This window comes from Penicillium lagena (genome assembly GCF_028827675.1).
Source record: "Penicillium lagena strain IBT 129212 chromosome Unknown utg000006l_segment0_segment0, whole genome shotgun sequence".
Classification (NCBI taxonomy): Eukaryota; Fungi; Ascomycota; class Eurotiomycetes; order Eurotiales; family Aspergillaceae; genus Penicillium; species Penicillium lagena.
The window spans coordinates 1,822,021-1,845,135 of record NW_026623227.1 but is presented as its reverse complement, the minus strand read 5'-3'; the positions used below and the strand labels follow the sequence as shown (position 1 = coordinate 1,845,135).

General features: G+C 54.7%; 9 protein-coding genes across 9 annotated transcripts; 3 read left to right on the top strand and 6 right to left on the bottom strand.

Moving 5' to 3' along the window:
* Positions 1-187: 187 nt before the first annotated feature.
* On the top strand, positions 188-397 carry N7510_008875 (uncharacterized protein; the record flags this gene model as incomplete). Its single annotated transcript, XM_056980800.1, has 1 exon — positions 188-397. One exon carries the CDS (start codon positions 188-190, stop codon positions 395-397), a length of 210 nt encoding a protein of 69 aa, XP_056831009.1.
* A 312-nt stretch (positions 398-709) lies between these two features.
* On the top strand, positions 710-1,865 carry N7510_008874 (putative C2H2 finger domain protein; the record flags this gene model as incomplete). The annotated part of the gene is made up of 4 exons (XM_056980799.1): positions 710-763; positions 825-1,016; positions 1,079-1,158; positions 1,220-1,865. The coding sequence occupies 4 exons, from the start codon at positions 710-712 to the stop codon at positions 1,863-1,865; spliced, it is 972 nt and encodes a 323-aa protein (XP_056831008.1).
* Positions 1,866-5,786: 3,921 nt separating this feature from the next.
* Positions 5,787-6,903, bottom strand: N7510_008873 (sucrase/ferredoxin-like domain-containing protein; the record flags this gene model as incomplete). Its single annotated transcript, XM_056980798.1, has 2 exons — positions 5,787-6,452; positions 6,511-6,903. 2 exons carry the CDS (start codon positions 6,901-6,903, stop codon positions 5,787-5,789), a joined length of 1,059 nt encoding a protein of 352 aa, XP_056831007.1.
* A 211-nt stretch (positions 6,904-7,114) lies between these two features.
* On the bottom strand, positions 7,115-8,365 carry N7510_008872 (DUF4129 domain-containing protein; the record flags this gene model as incomplete). Its single annotated transcript, XM_056980797.1, has 1 exon — positions 7,115-8,365. The coding sequence occupies one exon, from the start codon at positions 8,363-8,365 to the stop codon at positions 7,115-7,117; it is 1,251 nt and encodes a 416-aa protein (XP_056831006.1).
* A 188-nt stretch (positions 8,366-8,553) lies between these two features.
* On the bottom strand, positions 8,554-10,211 carry N7510_008871 (pyridoxal phosphate-dependent aminotransferase; the record flags this gene model as incomplete). Its single annotated transcript, XM_056980796.1, has 4 exons — positions 8,554-9,158; positions 9,218-9,503; positions 9,571-10,046; positions 10,127-10,211. The coding sequence occupies 4 exons, from the start codon at positions 10,209-10,211 to the stop codon at positions 8,554-8,556; spliced, it is 1,452 nt and encodes a 483-aa protein (XP_056831005.1).
* A 480-nt stretch (positions 10,212-10,691) lies between these two features.
* On the bottom strand, positions 10,692-13,564 carry N7510_008870 (Rho family guanine nucleotide exchange factor CDC24; the record flags this gene model as incomplete). The annotated part of the gene is made up of 3 exons (XM_056980795.1): positions 10,692-12,218; positions 12,273-12,521; positions 12,587-13,564. The coding sequence occupies 3 exons, from the start codon at positions 13,562-13,564 to the stop codon at positions 10,692-10,694; spliced, it is 2,754 nt and encodes a 917-aa protein (XP_056831004.1).
* Positions 13,565-14,293: 729 nt separating this feature from the next.
* N7510_008869 (F-box and WD domain protein) lies at positions 14,294-17,373 on the top strand (the record flags this gene model as incomplete). Its single annotated transcript, XM_056980794.1, has 4 exons — positions 14,294-14,335; positions 14,423-14,487; positions 14,573-14,946; positions 15,059-17,373. The coding sequence occupies 4 exons, from the start codon at positions 14,294-14,296 to the stop codon at positions 17,371-17,373; spliced, it is 2,796 nt and encodes a 931-aa protein (XP_056831003.1).
* A 640-nt stretch (positions 17,374-18,013) lies between these two features.
* On the bottom strand, positions 18,014-19,612 carry N7510_008868 (uncharacterized protein; the record flags this gene model as incomplete). The annotated part of the gene is made up of 1 exon (XM_056980793.1): positions 18,014-19,612. The coding sequence occupies one exon, from the start codon at positions 19,610-19,612 to the stop codon at positions 18,014-18,016; it is 1,599 nt and encodes a 532-aa protein (XP_056831002.1).
* A 189-nt stretch (positions 19,613-19,801) lies between these two features.
* Positions 19,802-22,160, bottom strand: N7510_008867 (involucrin repeat protein; the record flags this gene model as incomplete). Its single annotated transcript, XM_056980792.1, has 3 exons — positions 19,802-19,909; positions 19,964-21,931; positions 21,993-22,160. 3 exons carry the CDS (start codon positions 22,158-22,160, stop codon positions 19,802-19,804), a joined length of 2,244 nt encoding a protein of 747 aa, XP_056831001.1.
* Positions 22,161-23,115: the final 955 nt, after the last annotated feature.

The window sequence follows — 23,115 nt, the reverse complement described above, 5'->3', positions numbered from 1 at the left end:
TTAAACCACGGTCGTGGTTTAGTTACCGTCAGGAATTACTCCTGGTACCCTCTGCACACGCCATTCCGTGTCCCGCCTAGCGCCATGTCTTGTCATCCGGGTTGGCCAGGGTGGGTCTGGAGTCTGGCACCAGGTTGGGTTAGCGGTAAATACCCTGGGAGGCAATCGCAATTTCGTCGGAAATCCCATGGATCACAGGCATGGCCACCGGGGATGGGAGAGGAGCAGCGTCGAGGAGAATAGGAGCACCGCAGGCGTCGCAGAAACGTCCTCGCGCCTGCTGCCCGGGGGGACGGGGTCGAATCCCACGGATCCGTCCGACGAGAACATACCCCTCCCCGTCTTCATCTCTGGGGATGGCGGAGAAATACCCGTACACCCGTATTACCAAGAATAAGGGTAGGTTTCCATCCGCGCCCGTTTCTGCCCTCTGGGAGGTTGTCAACAAGAATAATAATAATAAGACGACGGACGGACTCCATAAAACTTGCGGCTCCCCTCTTATCGTATATCACTTCCCCTCTTTCTTCTTCCTTCCTTCGTGTCTCTCGCTCTCCCCCCGTCTCTCGTTGATGACTGGATCGCAATCCGGACTGTCTGCATGTAACACTGGACCGGTCTCCCCCGACTCTTATCTCCTGGGCCCTCCGCCACCCTCACCACTTGATCTTCGCCCTTGACTTCGCGGGCCAGCGGCCAGAGGGAAACGATGGCGCCCGGCACCGGACGCGATTTCAACTGCTCGTGGGAGCATTGTGGCAAGGTAGGAAGCACCTCCTGGTGGTACCCCATACGTCGTTGGGACTGACTCCGGGGGTAAATAGTCGTTCAATCGCAAGTCGGATCTCTGCCGCCATTATCGCATCCACACCAATGAGCGACCCTATAATTGCGACGTGGAGGGCTGCAACAAGAGTTTCATCCAGCGCAGTGCTTTGACCGTCCACTCGCGAACCCACACCGGCGAAAAGCCGCATGTCTGTGACCAGGAAGGCTGCCAGAAAGCCTTCTCCGATGTAAGCACCTTCTTCGGACGATGAGATGGCGCAACTGACTGACCATTTTTGTTTGTCTCTAGTCATCCAGTCTAGCTCGCCACCGGCGCATCCATACGGGCAAGCGCCCCTATATCTGCCAAGAGCCGAGTTGCGAACGAAGGTGCGCGATGCCCATATGTCCCGTGGACCCCCCCCCCCCCCAATCTAACGTCTCGATATAGTTTCTGCCGCAAAACCACCCTCACCAAACACCAGCATCGCTCGCACCCACCCGGGTCGCAGAGTCGACCGTCCTCTGAAGAAACCGCGTCGCCGCACTCGTACACGCACCATCCGCCGGGGACGCTGTCCATGCCACCTAACGAGCAGTACATGCTCGCGCAGCAGCCCTATTACCCGCAAGCGACGCCGACTCCCGCGCACGAGTTCTACTCCCCGCCGCAGAACGTACCTATGAACTCGGTGCCGATGCACGACAACGCGGCGATCGTCCCGCAGAACATCCCCGTCTCGTCGCCGATGAGCATTTCGCCGCATGCGCCGCCCCCGCCGCAGCAGCAACATCCGCAACCCTCGCACCCGCAACCACATCCGCAACACCAGCAACAGTATCTCCACATGATGCAACACCAGCAGCAGCAGCAGCAGCAGCAACATCAGCAGCAACATCAGCAGCGCTACGATCAGACCCCGCGCACGTCCTACCTGCCGCCGGAATACCAGCAGTCTACGTTCCCTGCCCACCACCAAATGCCTGAGGGCCAGTCTATGATGGTGTCCTACCATCCTAATTTCCAGTATAAACCCCCTGCCCGGATCTTGAACCAACCGGAGGGGACTGACTGGGGTTTTCTGGGGGTAGGTTGAGAGACTTCTCATAGAGGATTTCCCGTGTGAACCTGCTATGTCCGTCACGACTCTTGTTTTTTTCTTCTTTCTCCCTCTCTCCCCTCTTCGCCCGAGAGACGGGGGCAGCGTGTCTATCGCCTCGCTCGCAGATGTGTGTGTCTACGTCTTGTCATGTATTCACACTCTTTGGTTTGGATTCTGGATTGTCTGGCGCTCTGATTTTTATTTTCCCCTCTGATTCCCCTGCCACTGTCTGTTCTGATATGTCTTTTTTCGCACTGTGTTTCCGTGGGCTGTCATTTAAAAGGGACGAGGGCAAAGGCGTTCCTTCTGTTAATCATCTGACTCTTTTTTTCCTTGTTGATACCTGGTCTCCGAACGTGTGTTTGTTGGTGTCTGTTGTGTTTTTTCCCAATCCTAGTGAGAATGCTATCGATACTCTAATTGGCCGATCACATTACACGCCATACTTTCTTGTCGTAATTAAATCCTGTTCGGTAGTCCATAAGCATTGGCAAATTATTCCTGAGGTCTCTCGCACATATTATTATTAATATGAGGTCCTGGTTTTCCTATCACCCCATGACTCGTGCGTGCCACGACCCACGACCTCGCCCCGGCAGACTCTGACTCGGATTTATCTCGACCAGGACCAAAAACCTGCTGGCCTACGCCATCGCCATCGGATCGCTTACAGATAATCTCCAAAATAATGGATTCTGGAAGGTTGATGAATCTCGGTCCGCCAAGACCGTAGTTTACAGTATCCTTATGTGGTGGCGGCAGGATTGATTCGTATCGAAACTGAGGTGATTTTTTACTTAAAGAGGCAGGTTCTTCGTATCAGGGTGCGTCGTAATGCAACATCCATTCCTCTATACGAAGGCAATTATCATCATCATCATCATCATCATCATCATCATCCTCGTTTTAGTCACTGCGAGGGTTGCATACCAAGAACGACAGACTCGCCACCCTCGCATTCTGATTCGTGTCTGATCTACTCTCGCTACTAAACTTTGCGACTAGCCAAGAGCTGGACAGCCAAGATGGGCCACTATTATTATTCTGTGTTCGTAAAACTGCTGCTCCCCCCGTCACCGCAATACTGTAATTAGTAATATAATTTCTCGCTATCGTAACTAACGAATCGCTATTATTATCGAAGAAACAATCACCCAGATATGCAGCCGAACCGGTTTTGCTAGTCGCATGCACCGAATCATGCGAGGAAGGGAGATGGTTTCCGTCCTTTTGCCTGGTGAATTTTTCTTTTTGGTTGAATTTTTTTTTTTCATTAATCCTCTTTCGGCGCAGGTTCTATGTACTAGGGTTAGTCGAGGAGAAGAGAAGTCACCCGATGGGACGATGTGGATGTAGATCGGTCGAGCTGTTGGCTGCTAACGCGCAGGCTTTCGGATTGCCTGTTGGGGGCCAGAAGGGGGGATCCCTGAGACTGTTGGCTGCCTAAGGCCCACCCCACGCGGGGCGAGAACGCGTATGTACTTCCAGTCAACCAGTGGACACATGGCATGAGATGAGGGAATTTTATTTTTATTTTTATTTCTTTTCATTTCTCTTTCTGTTGGTAGTAGATCGGCGCATGCAGACGCTGCTTAGCTTAAGCCAGTGGATCGTTCGTTGATCAGGGAGCAAAACAATTCCCCGCATTGGATGATCTGATCTGTACATTTCAGGGGACACCAGGAGTTCGTAGGAGTGTGATAACTACGGCAGGGCAGCTCTACTCTTATTTTCAGTCATTATTGATTATTATTCATAGGATTGTTACTCAATATCTCAGGGAGGCCACAGCGGCGATCGTGTCTGATAGAAATATATATATCTGACGATCCAATGACAATTCCGGATCGTTGAATATATCCCAACGAAAAACGGGCGCCAGCCACTGACGACGCAACCAATCCATCGTCCAGCTCCCTTACCCTCCTCTGCTGCATCCATCACCCATTAAGCCTCGCCATCACGTCACCTCTACTCTGTACAGATGAAACGTTGGCGCTGCAGGATGGGGGGAAGGATCCGTGGATGGACAGGCACAGTACTGCTAGTCTTTCCTAGGACAGACACTAAAGGTCGTACAGGGTCCATACTCGGTAGATCATAAATTACCCGATGCTGGGCAATTTTGATCAGGATCGTCATATCTGCTCTAGCATCGGGGCGGGGAAGGATTAATATGGAGCTGTTGTAGTTTTCGCACTAGCGCGGTCTGTCAGTTCACGCTGAACAACTTGTCAGTTTTGGTTTTTCCCCCTAATCTAACCTAGACCACAAAGTGCCAAGGCCACAGCGATCTCGGGTGATCGAAGACGGGCAATCGATCGAGGCTGATTCGCCCCCAAAGCGAGGTCGTTCGCCCGTTAGTCGTATGAACCAAGACCCTGTTAGCCGCTCATCCATGAATCACTCAAGACCAACAGTAAGTAGTTGCAATCGTAGTGTACAGCGCGATACTGTCTATACAAAGAACCGATATATTACTGTAGAAGATTTCCGGTTGACCCCAACCAAGACGATATTCCAAAGAGAAAAAGAGGAGCAGCAGGGATGTTCCCTGGGAGTGTAACGCTCTAGGGTCCTTAGTGACAGTGACATTCTCACTAACTAGGACTGATATGTTTAGCCGAGGAAATGACGCCACAGGGAGTGGATTGGGGAAATTCGGTTGCGGGCGTTGGCGCGCTGGTGGGCCCGACTGGGCGCTTGCGAGTGGATTCGCGGGGGTCTAGTGCTGTGCCGCATGGCATAAATTAGTGCTATATTTTAGTCATAGTATAAGAAGCGGAAGGGAAACGGACGAGCCATTCGGATTCAAGGATTCTGTTTACTCTATTCTACCATAGATCTGTACTACCGGTCTTCGAGGTACATCGTGCTGTTGTAAAACAATCGAGTCGCACGACAGCTGGACAGTCCCGGCCGGCGTCTATGGGCGATCGGAGGTGCACGGGGACCATCCTATCCAATGCGCAGCTCTGGATTGCCAAACTCAAGGAGCTTGGGCCGTCGGGCGAGCTTTACGTTAATTTAGTACTGGACTTGACTCTCTTGTCTGTCCACACATACCCCGTACTGTAACCGACCTGTACACCAGCGGGTCTTCGACTGGGGCGCGCTAGAAAGCGGGGGTTGATTGTTAGGGCCAAAGGGGATCCCCGGTGGGTGAGTGGAAGTGGACGATAACGCATCCCACGACGATTTGCTGGTTGCGGTTTAGCCGGTGACAAGCTTTGTGCGATGGAGCTAGCCCTGTGCAGGAGGGTTGCCCTGCGAGTGGGCGGGATACTAGCTACCAACTCTGTAGGCACGGTACGATAACTCTGGACGGGCCTGCAATTGGTGTAAAACCAGGTGCGAATGAATTGACTACCGGAAATGGACAGAGTGATAGCTGGGCAGGACACTTGGCGCAGCGAGAGAAGAGGAAAAGGTAACCGAGAATAATGGGAAATAGTAATGAGGAGATACGAGGAGGGGGAGAGGGAGGGAGTGCCATTGAAGGTAGCGGTACCTTGGCCAGTACCGTGGTTTACGTTGCGTACCAGGTACCTGTACCTGGCTTGTAACAAACCAAACCCTAATCAGTAACTTTAGACGAAATCGACGGTGACTGGTTGGGGCCGCAAAGTGACTTGGCTGCAAATCGCCCCGACACTCGTGGATGGATGGGAGAGAGCTATGATGGAAATAAAGCAAGCAGGGCGCAAATTATATTGTACCGGAAATAAATCCTTTATTGGCATCGCGAGACAAGGGCCTAGTGTTCTGCTCGTATGTCGCGCCTGCTAAGCATTCGGCATGCATTGACTAGTGATGGTCGGGAATAAGCAAATATGAATGCTCAGTATGGACATGTAGGCACAGCAGCATTGACTGCCCTGAATATGTATTCATCGTATCAACACATCTAGCTTACTATTCTACCAACTCACGACACCGCGCGCCCGATCGAATCCCCCCGCGCAGCTGCGTCCCAGGCTTAATAACCTTGCCCTGCAAGACGGTATACCGAATGATATTCTCACAGTCCTCGGGCCGCACGCGCGCGAGCCAAATACCTTGCGCCGCGCCCTCGGACTCATCAGCGCCCTCGCGACGACGATACACAAACACGTTGGCCGAGTACTTGTGTCCGCCCACGTGGCTGATGAAATAAATGCCTACGCCGCCCGGCCGCGTGTCGTCCATGTCGCGGTACAGACCCAGTGGGCGCAGGTGGCGCTCGAACTCGCGTTTCAGCAGCGGCGCGGACTGGCCGCAGCGAGCGTCGCGCGTGCGCTGCGAGCAGAGGAGGATGACGGCGGAATGGGGACAAGGGTGCGAGCGGAGAGGTGTGGAGAGGGTGGTGCTTGTTGCTGGAGGTTGTGGTTCTGGCGATGACCCGCCGTCGGGCTTAAGGGGTGTGGTCGTTGTCAGGGACGGATTGACAAAGTGCTCGATCAGATCCGGGGCTAATTGCGGCGTGACGTGCTCGACGACAGTGAAACTGGGGAGGAGGAGCACATTTGTCGGCTGCTTCCCTGTCTCGCACATGTGATATTCGTCCGGCACGGGCATATTCGAAGCGGATAGCTTGAGGCGCTGGATGTGAAGGTTAATACAGGTCTCTCCCAAAAACCAAAAGAGCCCAGTCACGCACCCCGTTGGTCGGTTCTATTCCACCCTTTTCAATTGCCTCCATGACACTCCCCTGCTCGTCGGCCACATCGCGCACCCAATCCGACTTGCCCGTGGCGACGAGGAGGTGCGTCGCCCACCCTTTCACCTGGCCATACAACTCGTCTTCTTGATCGACCTCGAATTTGGCGGGGTATTTGACTGTGCACGTCGCACAGTCGTGTAGGCACTCTTCTCCATCAACGGCGGGGTCGACTTTGGTGAACAAGTTGTCAGGTGCGGGGACGGACCGAAACCCCTCGGCGGCGAGGGCATTGTCGCCAACGGCGTCTGTGTCCTCGTCTGTGCGCGAGGAGGCGAGGGAGACGTTGGAGGAGCTAAAGAGCGAGCCCGCGCCTCTTTTGAAGAACTCCATGGCTTCAACAGTACCTTAAATAACCGCGTAGCCCACGAACAAAGCGCTGGATGGTAGAGTGAGGACAAAAAGGAGGGTGTCCGTCCGGCCGCGGGTCAGATCTTATCAATCGCCAGGTTTGCAGTCGCCAAGGCTTTTCGGAACGGGATACCGCATGAGTCAGCCCCCACTGGGACCCGATTGGTGTTTTTTTACGGAGTATCTGATGGTGTTACCCTCGTCCATTTCGGCTGAAGCCAATGGTATACGGCAGATCAGCTGCGTCTCGGGATGGAGCGAGTCGAACCACGCTACCTCCCGAGCTGCCCGACCGATTCGACTGCACCCGACGAAGTGAGCGCGACGACGGCGTGAGAGGTAGAGCCAGAGGCCTGAATGAGCCTCTCGACGGCGACGCAGCCGACGCAGGCGTGTTGACCGCCGGCGCGGTCTCATACCTAGATTGCGACTGGGTCTCCCAAGTAGAAGCATTGGACGACCGGAGACTGTCACTTCGTACAGACCCATAGGCGCCATCGTACCCATTATGATTAACAGTATCCGTATATCCTTCCTCGTCCGACGGTCCAATGACAGACTCGCTCCCTGCGTGTCGATAGCTGAAGCTATCGCGGATCTCATCCAGCACGGGCGACTCCAGAGGCGCCATGCCCCTCAAGACCTCGGCGAAGGTATGCATCAGGTCGCGGAACTCGGCCTCGTGCAGATCGCGCGACGAGAAGCGCGCGCGCTCGTAAAGACTCAGAAACTCTGCGCCTAGATCCGGTTGAATGATTTGCAGAGCCGTCAGGTGGCGGATATATTCGCGCAGACCCAACGAAGCAGGCCGCTGTAGCGCCTCGACCACGCGTGTGTCTGGGATCGACTGATTGCCAATGGATGAGGACGGGTCGAAGAGCTCAGGGTTGTGGTGGACCATATCGGCTGGGGCAAGCGAGACGGCTTTGGCTTCGATTAAGTTGGGCAGTTCCCGGATGACAGTGTGGTAGGGCAGGTCGGGCAAGTCCGGCGATGCAGGCGACGACCAGCCCGGGTGCTCGATCGTGCCCCACGGCGGGTGTTTGGAGTCGATGACGAGCGATTTGTAATTAGGAAAGCCGTCCTCATCGCTTGAAGTGTCGCGCGGACGGGCCTGGTAGGAGATGACGGAGCTGTGTGCCAGACCCTCCATGACCAGCCGGCGCACGCTCTTGCTCACATCTTCTTTTTCCACAGGGATCCAGGCCTTCGGGATGCCAGTGAGTGTGTTCCGCTTGGTGTAGATCCGTGTCGCGTAGATTAATAGCGCTAGGGCGAAGGTAATGAAATATGCGCCTGTGATGAAGAAGATGTTGGTCAAGCGCTTCGTCACGTAGCATTGGTAAATGGCGTCGGCTGGGGTGAGCAGGATGAGGCCGAATAGGATCACGGAGAGGAAGGAGTAGGCACTCGAGTTGAGGAACTGCTCCAGTCGGACGGCCATGGCCGTGGCATTGTTGTTGTTGTTGACTGGAATAAGAGGAAGGAGCTGCGACTCGTCGATTCGGAGTGGTCACATGATGGGGTCCTATAGGAAATCATTTACAACTCAATCCATAATTAAAACATCTCTATTACGCTACATGTCAATGCTGCTCAACGCTGAAGACCTCTTTCGGCACAGCCAGAAATCTAATCATCCGCAACAGCAACCTCATCGTCCCAACTCGGCTTGCCGCCCATCTGGCGCGCCCGGTTAATCACCCGCTCAATACCATCAAGACCCATCTTCAGAACCTCCATCTTGGGCCCATAGCTCAGACGCACAAAGTGGTGGCAGGGACTATCAAAGAGATCTCTGCGCTTGGCCGGGTTCAGATCAAAGAAGATACCAGGCACCACGATGACCTTCTCGGTTAGCAAGGCATTAAAGAAGTTCAGCCCATCAGAGATGTTGGCCTCCTTGGGCAGCGGAGGATCGAGGGAGGTCAAGTCCAGCCAGATGTAAAAGGTGGCCTGGGGCACGTCCTGGATGCGGAATCCAATCTCGGCGAGCCGCTTCAGCACGAAGTCGCGCTTCTCGCGGAAGTGCACCTGCAGCGCCTTCATCTCCTCACGCACCAGCGACGGCTCGAGCATTGGGATCGCGGCCTCTTGAAAGGGTGCGTTGGCACCGCCGTCAAGGTACGAGCCTGCGGAGCCTAGCGCATCGACGAAATCCTTCGGTCCGACCACCCACGCGATACGCCAGCCCGGCAGGCGGAAGCGCTTGGTGAGACCGTCAATTAGGAGAACATCTAGAGATATCGAGTTAGCGAAGGTAGAAAATAGAGGGGAGTGTAACTATAGAACGAACCGTCCTTATTAACATCGACCACATGCTCAGCACCGCTGATCGTGGAACCGTCGCAATCGGTGGTATAGTTGTAGCCACCATAGAACTCGTCGAGGATGAGTGTCGCGCGGTCCCGGCAAATGTCCTGGATCTCGGCTAGCTCGTCCTGCGAAACGACGTGACCCGTCGGGTTGCGAGGGTTAGAGGTTAGCAGCACCTGTGTGCCACGGGCGATTTCCTCAGCGATCTTGTTCGGGTGGATGTGGTAGTGGTCGTCCTGAGCTAGGGGAATCGGGATGGGAGCGATCTATATTAACCGCAAGGTATCAGTCTCGCTTTGGTTCCCTACAAGATAATTGGTGCAAGCAACTTACATTCTTGAAAAGTGTCAACATCTCCGAATACGCCGAGTAATCCGGGATAGGGAAAGAGAGGTACGAATTGCCCAGAATAGCCGCAATGCGAATCAGACCTGCGCGGCCACCGGGGACAATGCAGACATTCTCCCAGGTATACTGGCTCTCCTTGCCCTGGCGATAATGCTCATTGTACAGGCGCGCCACGGCAGCACGCAACGGCTTGATCCCGGCCGTCGGACCGTACTCGCGGGCGGCGGAGGTGATTGGGATAGAGGTCGGGCGTGGGAAACTGCCCTCGATCCCGTCGTCGGCTTCGGGGGCGCCCTGGCCTAGGTTGGCCCAGGCGGACGGGTCCTCGGCGAATCCATGCTCGGTCGCTCGCTCTGTGCACCAGACGACGCCCGTGGAGGCTCGCGAGGCGTCGAGGCCGGCATGCGGTCGGTGGCCCTCGTGGGCGGTGCGGAATTGACGATGGGTTTCGGAGCGTTGCTCTAGGGCAGTAGGGTCAGTGATGATGGTCAATCAGATACATGTAAGTATAGATCAAGGTTGCCGCAGCGGAATGCAGTACCGTTGTCGGACAGCCCCTTGCCGGTGGAGAGGCGGCGGTCGGTGGAGGGCCGCAGGATGCTCACTCGGCGGCCGGAGAAGGACATCTTGGCTTGGCTAGTGGGTGGATGGGTATAGTTCAAGGATAGAAAAAAAAAAGATGGGACAAGCGCCGGTCTCTGAAATCAAGCCTGGGAGAATGAAAAACTGAAACTGAACAGCTCGCCGATATTTAACCACCCACACCACCCAGGCTGCGCAATCCGGCCCCTCCATATCATTCGGTGGAATCACCGATAAGAGGGCCCCATCCCGGCTTTGGGGCGTCATGTCGGGCACGTTAATGCCGCAGGGCGACCTGCGTGAATTTATTGATCTGGTAGATGCCGATGTTGAATTGTAACTATAGTTACTGTATACTACTCTCAGTCTACAGGCGACGTGGTGACGGTGAAACCAAAATATAGTCAGTATTCCCGGCCCCAAATCAGGTCCACAAGAATCAACAGCAACAACAAAATGTATGCATACATCGTGGGTTCATACGTTCGTGCACAAGAAAAAGAATCAAACAGGAATATAAACTATTATTCAACGACCTGGCAGTAGAGTTGGATCTCGCCCACAAGGCCCTTGGCCAGCATGTCGCGATGCTGTTCGCGCCACTCCATAAAGGCCAGCTGGACTGCTTCGTCACTATCGATCGTGACAAAGTCCCCGTCCTCATCGCGGTAGCGAAGCCGGACCGTCTTATTGCCGATCGACCGGTTGGTGAACCGTGCTAGTTTCGCGTCCACGCGGTCGGTCAACGACCGGAAGAGAATGTTGGTCGCAATCACCAGCGTGACGTAGTTGTCTTCAAAGTTCACTTTCGCTTTGAGCTGCGTGGGCATGAACCCCTCGCCGTCCTCCTCCTCGGCCTCGGGCTCTTGAGACAAGGGGGACAGCTCCACAGACTGGCTCATGGCGTTATATTCCGGATCATTGAATTGATTCGGGGGCAGAGGTTGCGTATGACTGCGGATGGGGAGCTGGTTGTTGGTGGGCGAGTTGTTCTGGCTTCGGTTGACGGGAGCCTTCATGTTGGCCATGTGTGCAGGGATCGGTGGCACGGGGACGTTGTCCACCGTTTGCATCGTGTGCACTCCCATATACCGGCGGGACTCGGGGTTCTGGTTATGGTGGTGAATGTCGGGACTGCTGGCCGACCGCATCCGTTGGGTGGTGCCGTTCGTAGACTGTCCCTGAGGACCAGAGAGAGGAGGCAGAGATGGACGTTGCGCAGTCCGGCCGTTCGCTGGTGGGAAATAGCCGGTCGCGTTCGAGCCATCTCGGGATGCCACGCGAGACAAGGCTGGAGCAGTATACCGATTTGACTCTTCATTCCACCCGTTCGAGGCGCTCGTAGAACTGGTATTTTGGCGGCCGAATGAAAAGCCTGATTGGGAACTTGACCGTGTAGATGGTGTCTCGGCAGGGGAAAAGTACGAGCTGCTGACATTGCGGTCACTGGGAGACATATTCCCATTGTACTGGGTCTGCAGAGAGAGGGCAGGATCTTGGGGGGTATAACGCGCACGGCCATTCGACTGAGCGACAGAGTTTGTACTGCCACCGGTAGCGGACCGGGTCCTCAGGCTGGTGCTGGAGGCGTTCCGACTCATGGGGAACTCGGAGTTATATGTGGTCTCATCGGCGTCATACTCCTGCTGGTACGGGTTCGGCATGTTGGCCATATTCTTCATGTACGTAAACTCGCTGTCGGAGGTGCCGGTGTGGCGAGCATTGCGCTGCTCCGCCTGAATCAACCGTTGGTTGTCGATGTCTTTGTACCAATTGCGCATCGTGTCCTCGTTCTGATAGCGGATGATAAAATTGTCGACAACCCCAGGATCTCCTTTCCAGAAGATTTGGATGCGATAGAGGCCAGGCTTTTGGAGACAGACAATATCTGTCACATTCGCCATGTAGATTCGACCTTTCAACTGCAGACGGGCCTTGCTTCTATTAGCGAGATTTGGTTTGTCCTTGTTGAGAGTGAGTTTCGTCTTTTGCTTGTTGGGGTTGATATCTTTGCAGCAAAGGAGGATGCGTTCGAAAAGGTAGATATGGTACTAGTATCAGGTCAGTAAAGAAGAGAAGAATCTGCTGAGGGGGGAAAACCGCACCTCTCGCTCATTATCTTTGCCACTGTCTCCTTTGACCACAGAAAATGTGCCAAAGCGAAGGAGATCTCCAAAAGATTCCATTTTCAGCGTCTTCCAATCATCCACGCGCTCTGACAGTTCCACTACTGCCGCAGCTAGATGTTCCTTGTGGATTGCGTCGTTGGCTGAGTCCAAGACGTCCTGGATGGTATCGATGGCTTGTGTGATATCTGACTGGAGCTGCGGGTCCTCGGCCTGCTTGCGGAGTTCCTGTGGGAAAGAAAGAGCATGTTAGTCCGGATGTAAGCCGATACAAAATGACCAGGTTTGCTTACCAAAAGCATCAGTGGGTATCTGGTCAGACGCTGAAAGGGCTTGACGAAGAACCCGTTCAATGTCTTTGGTTGTGCAACCATCTGCATAAGATCTACATGGCGTGGCGCGGATTTGATCTTGTCCCATTCCTTCATGCAGACCTGGTCGCAGCGCATCTGATTGGCTATGAACGGCACATACTGTCGGAAAGCTTCCTCGTGCGTATAGAAGAGCCGGCCCCAATTTTGTGTCTCCTCCGGCAAGGCGTAATGTTGCTCCATGCGAATGAGAAATCGCTGAGCAAAATCGAGAAGGTTGTTGAGATTGAGGAAGATTTGATGACTCCCATCGCCCGTCAGAGCACCGGTCTCTTCCAGCTCCTTTTTGAGCGCCTGGAGGTTCTGCAGATGGTGAACATAGTCGCGTTCCGTTTCCAACAACTCCTTCAAAATATGTTCCCGCTTGGTGAGCTTCACCGTTCCTTTCTCGGCGGAGGGACTGGCTGCCGTTTCAGATGAACGCTTCAACGAGCCTTGCATCTCCAGGATGTCCACTACCCGATTGACCATCTTGATCACTTTGATGAAGCCTGTCGTGCTCTCGCCGTAGAGGTCCGTGATAAGAAAGCAGTCTTGTTGGGGGAATGCCAGGTCCTGCAGACATGCTTGCAAGAACTTGAACGTTGCAGCTTTTGGGCGCTTGGCCTCAGGTACCTTGGCGGGATCGATCTCCAGCTGTTCATCAGGGCCGGACGCATTGTAGATACTCAATAGCGGATAACCTTCCCGCAGACAGTTCCACAACGAAGCGACTGGATCGGTGTTCCCCCTAGTGCGGTCCTCTTCCTCCATCTCTTGCAGGTGGGACTCGAAGGTAGGAACCTCGGACAACCTCCTCTTCAGATTGACGCAGCTCTGGTAGATCGACTCCCCGCCGCGCCGATTGATGATATTGTCCTCGGCAACCGGGATGCCGCTCATCGCGGCGGTCTCGAACATGGTGATTCCTCAGGTTCCAAATATGAGTTAGACCAGCCAGGCTCGGTTGAAATCCGCACAGCAGATCCGGGATAGAATGATGGGACGAAGCGACGAGCGTCGGACGGCACAGAGGTCGATCATGGATTTTTTTTTCTCCGATGCGATGAGAGCTGTTTGATTAAGGTGTGCTGCGGGCGGAGGGGGAATGCCCAGTGGGGTGGCGATCGAGGTCTGCGGATATCGGAAGAGCTAGTTACAGCTCGGTCGCAAATTCGCTAGCAAAGAGATATAAACCCAGTAAGAGGTAATTTTCACCAGCCCGGGATCGAAAATCACGCGTCGCCCGGTTCTTGGCTGGGAAGGGGGAGGCGGGGAGGTTGGGCGTGCGGCCGGCCCCAATCGATAGGGTGAGTAATTTCAGGAGGTGTCGGGGATGCCGCTGCAGCCGGGCAGGCGTGGCGAATGACCAAAGGAGAGACCGATGGAAGCAGATCGAAGGAGGCGACGAAGTCACTACCCAAAGCCCCAGAAGGGATGAGCAGGGCAGAGGGAAGGGATTCGGTCGCAGGGGGTGGGTGAGTGAGTGGGATGCGATCGGGGGTTGACCGGGAGGCGGGAGGCGCCAGTTGCGAATGGCGATCAGGGGATCGAGAGGAGCTACTTGGCTCGAGTTGGACCTTGCCGACCTTAGGGGAGGGATAGGGGGATAGGGCTGAAGAACCAAAGGGAGCAAGCGAGCAGCACACGATGAGAGAGAAGAAGACAACCGAAGCAGAGTTGCCCAGGCGGGTTAGTGCCGGGCGGTGGGATAGTTGTGGAGAGGGGCACGTTTCATGCTTGTTGCGACTTGTCTATACGGAATAATACGATGATCAGTCGATCGGGTATGATTCTCTGCTCCTCTGGTTCGACTACGATGATGAGGATGAGCAGGATCATCTGTATGTCACTGGGCTGGCTCGAACCGGTACCTGTAGGCATAGATCCATACTGTACGCAGCCGAACCTAGAATCCTGAATAAGCAGGTTGAGCATCTCGGGTGGAGCCTCGCGGCGTGACGTGCTTTATTATTCTCTCTTTCTCTCTATCTCTCTCTCGCTGCCACCTCCCGATTCCACCCACGGCGGGCATGTCCTCGATTCCGAGTCTCTCTTCTGCGGTCACTTGCTGAGCTGCATTAAATCCTTTGCATTGGTCATGGAGGGTGAGGCAGATCGCGTCGCCCCGGCCATGCGGCTGCAGACCTCTTTCCCTTACCCCGTGTCGCTATCCTCCTCCTTCAAGCTAGATGAAGGCTACTCCGATGAAACTCGCAGCCAGACAGACAAAGAATCAGCATCAGACCAAGTGATGGTGCTGCCGGACTGGCTTCTTGCCCAGACCGAAGCTGAGAGAGCAGGTGAGTGTGGCACGCTGGAACCTCCAGTACCCAACAACAGACCCCGCCGTGCCCGGTCTCCCGCCGCCCTTCGGCTAACTGCAGACTATCGTGCTTACCCTCATCTTTCTAGAATTTGCCTACAGTGTCCTGCGATCGCTCCGGATATCCACCATTGCGGGCGTAGTCGAACGTTTTAACCCCCTTCTCCATATGGACCCGGTCATAAAGCTGCCCCCCGAACTCACCCTGGAGGTCTTCTCTTATCTTGAACCTCGAGTCCTCCTGAAAGCGTGTTTGTCATCGCGCTCGTGGCGCAGTCGGATTCTGGATTCTGGTCTCTGGAGATTGTTGTATATCAACGAGGGTTGGCGCGTGGACCTGGGCGCGATCCGCAAGTGTGAGCATGCCTTCTCGGAACCGCTCTCTCCTCAGGCGCGCAAGTCCCGCCCGCGATACTTGGAGATCGACCTCGGAGAGCCCAAGCAAAAGAAGCGCGTGCCACCGAGCTGGCTGGATTCACGAAGCGCTGAGCTCCATCAGCTGCCGGATGGCGATGCCCAAATCGAGGTCGATGATGATTCTGACGTGGAGGGTGATCACGACATGATCGATGCCACCGATCGAGAGGCGCCTTCGTCAAGCGACGGCCCGAGACTTGCCCAAAACTTCGTGCCTCCACTTCGTTCGCCCCTCGATCCGCCCCTAAAATCGTCTCTTTTCACGCGCTCCGCGAACGGAACCGCCAAGCTCAATTGGGCGCATCTTTACAAGCAACGCCGGCGCCTCGAAGCCAATTGGCAGCATGGTCGATACACCAACTTTCAACTTCCCGACCCATCGCGTCCCGAAGAAGCGCATCGCGAATACGTGTACGCCATTCAGTTTTCTGGCAAGTGGCTCGTCAGTGGAAGCCGCGATCGGACTGTCCGCGTCTGGGATCTTGAGACCAAGCGCTTGCATCACGCTCCGCTGATCGGACACGTGAAGTCGGTGTTGTGTCTTCAGTTCGATGCCAGCCCCGAAGAGGACATCATCATCTCTGGTAGCAGCGACCAATCTGTCATCATTTGGAAGTTTTCCACAGGGCAAATAATCCATCGGATCAAAAATGCGCACGCGGACTCGGTGCTGAACCTGAAATTCGACCATCGGTACTTGGTCACTTGTTCCAAGGACCGAACAATCAAGGTGTGGAACCGACGAGATTTGTTGGCGACAGATGAGGACTACCCTCGCATTTGTCACGGTGCAGGAGCGAGCTATCCTTCGTACATCGTGGATCTTTCAGACATTCCGCCCAATCTGCTCGAGGCCCGCATGGCCAACGAACAGATAAAGCCCGTGCCAGCTTACTCCCGCCTCATGAGCATGGAAGGACACGGTGCCGCTGTCAACGCCATGCAGCTCCACGGTGACGAGATTGTCACCGCGTCTGGTGATCGCATGCTCAAAGTCTGGAATATCCGCACTGGTGCCTGCGTGAAGACCCTGATGGGTCATGAGAAGGGCATTGCCTGCGTTCAGTTTGATGGCCGCCGCATTATCAGCGGTAGCAATGACAACACCATCCGCATCTATGACCACATCTCAGGAGCCGAAGTTGCCTGTTTGCGTGGCCACAGCAACCTCGTGCGCACCGTTCAAGCTGGATTCGGTGACCCTCCAGGAGCCGACGAGGCCCTACGCCTTGAAGCGCTGGCGGTCGAGAACGAATTCTGGAATGCCCGACGGGCTGGCCTGCCTGTTGACCTTGGCCCTCGAGCTCAGCGCCGGGCTGGCCGCCTCACCAATACTGCTGGCTCTCGCGATCCTAATGATATTCCAGCACTAGGCGCAAAGATTCCCCCCGGTGGAGGTGGCAGCAAGTGGGCTCGTATCGTTTCAGGTTCATACGATGAGTCGATCCTGATCTGGCACAAGGACCGTGAGGGTTCTTGGTCAATTGCCCACAGGCTGTGCCAGGCAGAGGCCTTATCCAATGCCACTCAAGCCCACATCGAGGCCAACCCAGCGGCTGCTTCTGCACAGCCACTCCAACTGTTGATGGCAGTTCCAAATGCACAGGCTATGATTCCTGTCGCTCCACAAAACATCAACAATAACAATGCCCCCAACCCCCAGCAGCAAGGCGCTGCTGCTGCTGCCCAAGGCCAGAACAACGCAGCCGTGGCACATGGCACCCATCACATCGTCCACCCTCTCCCCCAAGCCCTTCTCGCCACCGGCGGCGCCATGATCAACCCCGTCCTTGCGAACCATCATCATCACCACCACGCCCACGCCCACGGCCGTCGCGGCTCTCCCCCAACTTCCCGAGTATTCAAAGTCCAATTTGACTCGCGCAAGATCGTGTGTGCTAGCCACGACCCCCGCATCGTGGGCTGGGACTTTGCATGCGATGACCCCGACATCATTGAAGCGTGTCCGTTCTTCGGCAGCCTCTGATTAATTCTTTTTGTCTACTAATCCATGATGACTTTCACGGTTGTTTTCCCCTTACGATGGAGTTTGGTCTTCTTATTCCCATTTCCCATATCTCATTTCTGGGGTTCTTTTTGTTCACATAGCGCAGAAGGGAGAATAGTGGCGCATGGTGTTCAGGACAGGACAACATTTCTACCTATCCATGTCAATGTTCTTTAGCAGCCCCTTTTTTTCATCTTGTATGATAAGAATAATGGTCAAGAGATGATTATCTGCGCATGCCATCTATTATTCGATGTATTTGACAGGAGAATAGAAGTTGATATACTTCTTGACTAGAGTTAGTATTCATGCTTCACCAGATACGTGCCGAGGATGGAGACCGGTGCCATACAGACAATACCCATGCAAGAGTAAATATATACCATTAACCGTAAACTGCCCGTGCAGAATCATAGTCAAGTAATTACTCACAGAGAGCATCCAGCTCAACAGCGAAGAAACACACGGTAACAATAACCTCCCTTCCCATTTTCGTCACACATATACAAAAAGCCCTCTTGCGAAGATCCCCATCCAATCCCTGAAGAATGTATAACAGGAATAGTGCCTGAGTGTATAGATATGACAACCAACTCTCCAAAAAAAGGGGAGAGAGTCTTCACGATCCACGACCCAGTCGAGCAGGAAACACCTGCTGATACACATCCAATATCCAAGACGGCACTTGCAATCCCTGCCTTCCGAGATGCTGCCCCGGACCATTTCTGGCAACGCGAGACAGATGGCTCCGTGCTGTAGCGTATGTATCCCTCGAACTCGTCTGATCAAGCGGTTGATGCTCATGTTCGTGTTCATGTTCATCGTGGGTATCATGTCCAGGGCAAACGCCCATGCAGCAGCAGAGATAGAGCTGTGCTACTATCCAAGTCGAAAGGTTGAACGGTGCAGGTGTTTCGGAGTCGATTCTTTCGGGCATTGCAACGGTGGCGATGGTTGTTGGAATTGAACACGGCTGTGTATTTGAAGAAGAACCATTGGCGAATTGGTTGCTGGAGACTCCGACGCCTTGGGTTAGGACTGGATTGGCGGTTGGTGCTGTGATTGCGACTTCATTCAGTCGTGATAGTCTCCGGGGAAGTCTGAATGGGGATGCAAAGCCTGATTTGCAGGGATTGGAGATGAGAGCCGGTTCGGGGATAGCAGGCGAAACAGCACTGGCGGCGAGGAAATGGTGTCTCGCAGTGCGTTCGTCCCTGCGTCCCCAAGCAGGAGACGGAGCTGAAGTTGGAGCTCGGATATCTTTTGCATCTCTATCTTGGGGAACATCCTCAGTGCTGCCGTTTGCAGAGGGAAGACTTCCCAGATGGAAGGGGTGATCGTGTAGCTCTCGGGCTAGGTTCACCCCATGTCCGCTTTGCCGGAAGGGAAACTGGCCCTGCACGATCGTCCCATCTTCGGCTCGCCCGATACCCGCCACAGAATGCACGTTGATGGGATGTGGGTGTTGTGGTGATACAGGAGACGGCGGCGACAAGCCGAAGAAATGTCTCAAGGTGTCGCCATATGAGAGGACTCGATGACCGTCTGCACCACGCCCGCCGCGAGACGCAGAGAACCCGGCGCCTGTATCACGCTGTCGAGTCAGAAACTGGGCAGAGGTGCGAATCGCTTCTGGAGAACCAAACGAAGGGACCCCTGGAGGTGTGGGCGCCCTCACAGGCGGCGGATATCGAGGCTCGGCCGGCGCCACAGCCGGACCCAAATTGTTGCCAGGCCTTCTGGCAGCAGGACGACTCCCATCAGAGACAGCTTTGCGGTGCGCCAGAGGATCCGGCTTGCGAATCTCGTTTGAAATAGACTGGATCGCGTGATGAGGATATGGATCAGACAGCATCTGGGACCGCCAGTAGATCATCGGTCTGTGTGTTTGGATACCTTCATAGGGAGACTCCGTCGATGAGGGGCCCTGCGAGTAATCTGTCGGAACGAACATGGCCAAGTTGGCTGCCAGTCCGTGCTCGAAGGCGGAGATTCTAGGGACAGCTTCGCGAGATCGGGCTTCCTCGGTCGACGTGCTGGCTCGGATGGCGTTAAATATATACTTTTCATCGCTGGGATTGGAGTCGGAGGACCCGGAGATAGGATAGCGTGGTGCTGGGAACGTTCCGCCGGGGATGTTGCTCTCGCGACGAGTGCTGGATGCGTCCATGAAGGACTCAGGTCGCCGGGGCGTGCTCGCCCGGCGTAGGCGATCCATACTGAGAGAAGAATAAAGTCGAGCACGAAGAAAGAAGCAAATACAGGGAACAAAAGAGAGGAAAGTCAAGGGGTGTCCGGCAAGTTGATCGCTCTTGCCATGCCATGGGAGAACCGATATTATACAACCAACAGTCGAGTCAAGTCTATATGTACATTCTTGCGCATCAAAAGGGGGAATATCTCATAATCATAAGGGAGTGCCTGGACTGGGCATCGGCTTGCCCGTCACTTGCGCGTGTTCTTTGCGCAGCGACCGCAGCAGTCCTTCGATTCTCCGGCGCTCTTCTTGCTCCGCCTATATTGAGGGTCAGTGAGAGTATAACAGAAGTGGACCGGAAAGATAGCTCACCTTTAAGATCTTCATATTCTCGTTACGTGTGTCACGCATCATCTTCTTGAACTCGTTCTTCAGCACCATGGTCGAGGTGGTCTCCGAGGGACCCTCGCGACCCATGGATCCGGGGCTGTTCAGGTTCATATGATTGATACGTTCTTCATTGAGCTGCATCTCCAGTTGCTCGGTCCGCTCACGCAGGTTGTCGATAACGCCCTCAAACCGTTCGCGCTCCTTCTCGAACTCGATGCTGGCTTTGGTCATCGCCTCGTAATCATCCAAGGTCTCCCGCAGTTCCTTCTCCAGGGTATTCGCCCGCTGCTGGAGATCGCCGCCGCCTTGCTGACCCTTGAGTGTTGCAAGCTCCTCGGTGAGCTCAATATTCCGGGTGCTCAGAGCATCGATCTGGTTCTGGATTTCGGGGTCGACGGCGGACTCGGTGGCCCGTTCCGCACGAGAACCATAGGCACCGTCCAGCTCGGCCTTGACCATCGTCAGTTCGGTGGTAACCCGCGCGAGCTCGCTTTCGAGGTCAGTCGTCTCGCTCTGTACGCGATTGGCCTCTTCCTCGGCATGAGCGCGAGCCTCGTTGGCTTGTTGAAGTTCTTCTTCGACTTGCGCACGCTGGTCTAGCGCCTCCTTGACGCGCTCATCGGATTCGGCGCGGAGCTGCTGCATGGCAGCCTCCAGCTCTCCGACCTCTTGCTCGGCACGTTCACGAGCTTCTCGAAGCTCTTCGGCTGCCGCAGCTTTGTCTCCAGGGGTTCCGTCTGCGCGTATCAATTCCAGCTCGGCTCGAGAGGACTCCAGATCCCTCTGTACCTGCGTGAGCTGCTCGTTGAGGTCGTTGATATGGGCATCTCGTTCTGCATCCGACTTGGAGTTAAGCTCGCGCTGCTGCTGAATCTGGGTGGTCAGAATGCTCTTCTGCTCGAGAAGTCCGTTCACACGGCTCTCCAGGCCATCCACGCCAGTCTGTAGGTACGAAAGGAGCTCCTGTAGCCCATCCCCCTGAGATGCATCCGGAGGCGGAGGCAGTGTTGGAGAGCGCGTCAAGCCAAACCGGTCAACGATGGCCTGTAACTGTTTGTTGACATCGGCAAGCTGGTGTCTCCACGAATCCTCGGTCTCAGGAGCTGGAGCAGCCACGCCCGCCCCCGAGCTGAGGACGTCAAGGCCATTTTCGATGTACATCAAGTGCGCCTCGACCGTTGCCATCGGATTTACTGGACCACCATCACCCGACAGCTGCGGTGGCGAATCAAAGTCTCCATCGGGGTTGGATCGTAAAACCATATTGCGCATACGCTCACTGAGCTCTTCCAGCCTCCTCTCCGTGCTCTGCATGGCACCCATGCTCATTGGCGCCGAGCCGTTGGTATCCTTCCCATACCAACCCATACCATCCAGGTGCTCCGGTGTTCGGTACAGACTGCGGTCGTCGAATTCATGGCCATCGTAACCGCCCTCCGAGCCCCGGTCCTTTGGAGGCTTCTTCAACCCCTTGTGGGTCATCTGCAAGACACCCGCCGTATGCTCCAACAGCCGCTGATGAATCTGCTGAGACCTCCGTTCCAATCTCCATAGCTCCTGCGCTAGCTCTTCACACTTGCGCTGGGCGATCGCCAGTTCCGAGTCGCTTTTGTTTGACGCACCAGTGGCCCCGTTGCGTCCAAAAAAACTTCGGCTTCTCCGGTGACCGTTGGCACCATACTCCCCGCTGCTCCGCGGGCTTTCGGGGTTGTAGAGTCGGCCAAGAGATTGAGCTGCATCGCGAAGTTTGATTTCCAGGGCCAACTTCCGCTTCGTGCCTTCGATGCGGTTGGACAGTAGCTTGTTCTCCTTTTTGAGGTCTTCCACCTCCTCATAGGACAGAACCTCGTAGCTCATGCTGTCCCCCATGGCCGTCTCCGTGAGTAAATACATGGTGATCGGGTCGTTGGCGTTCAGGAGGGCGGAGCTGCGCGGATGGACCGAATTCAGCTGCAAGACAGAAAATAACTTGGTCAGTCAGATCCGTGATTTGTCTTCAATATAGACATACCGGGTTGTACCGCGAGCGGTCTCCATTTTGCGGGTTAAGGGCATCTCGATAGCCGTCGACCAAGGCTTTTGCGAGCGGTGGTGGCTGGCCGTCGGAGGCGGTTACGGTCGAGAGATATCGTGGGTCCCCGTAGGAGGACTTGCTAGATCGAAGGCTGTTGATATTCATAATGACCTTGGAAGAAATCACGGACGGGCGGGCATTATGGGTGCGTTGTTGGATCGTAGTCGATAAAAAAGACGCTTGGAGATCGAGCGGCGGGGAGAAAAGAAAGGGAGGATCGGCGCGGCTGAACCGGGCCCAGCCCAGCCATCGGTGCTGGGGATCTTCTTCTTGGTTAGTGTTGGTTCACGACCATGGACAGAAGTATCTGTGGAGTCTCCTTTGCTATTGTGATTAATAAAGGGTTATGATTCTTGGATACATTCATCGTCATTTCCATCCACTTCCTTCGGTACTATAGGCAAGCACGTGAGCACTCCACGGCTCTATTTCATACCCGCCAAGTAAACCAACCCTAACTAAACCGACGAACATGGCTCCTCTGATCAAACGCTGCCGGGTTCTGCTCTCTTAAAAATGAACTCATATGTCAAAATTCAAAAAAATGCAGGTGATCATGAACTGTACCAAACTTGAGGCTCAGATTGTGGTGGACTATACCTTCAGACCGATATGAGCCGACCAAACAGGCCTCTAGACAGTGGACTTCAGTCTTTTTGTATTAGACCCTTCGTGTGATCGGTCATTTGACGTTGACTCAACCCTGGAAGTGGAACATAATAGTGCACCTGCTAACGCTTTCGCATAGGGAACTCAGTCTCAATATTGATTGGCCGTTGCAGAGCGAGAACTGTTTCCAATATCAAGCAAAGGCCAATACAGTCAATCGAGTTTTGACAGAGGATGTGCCAGAACAAACCCAGGTCTTGGAAGCCACAATACACCGTATCGGGCTCTTAGACTCGAACCAAACATTGCGGAGCGCTTGTCGGTCTATACTGTGGCACACCGATCTTCATATGGGAAACATGTTTGTTGTTCCGACGAGTGTTCAAGAAGTATCCCTCATCGAATTCAAGTCAGCGATGATGCTTCCCGCATTACTCCAGGCCTCGGCGGA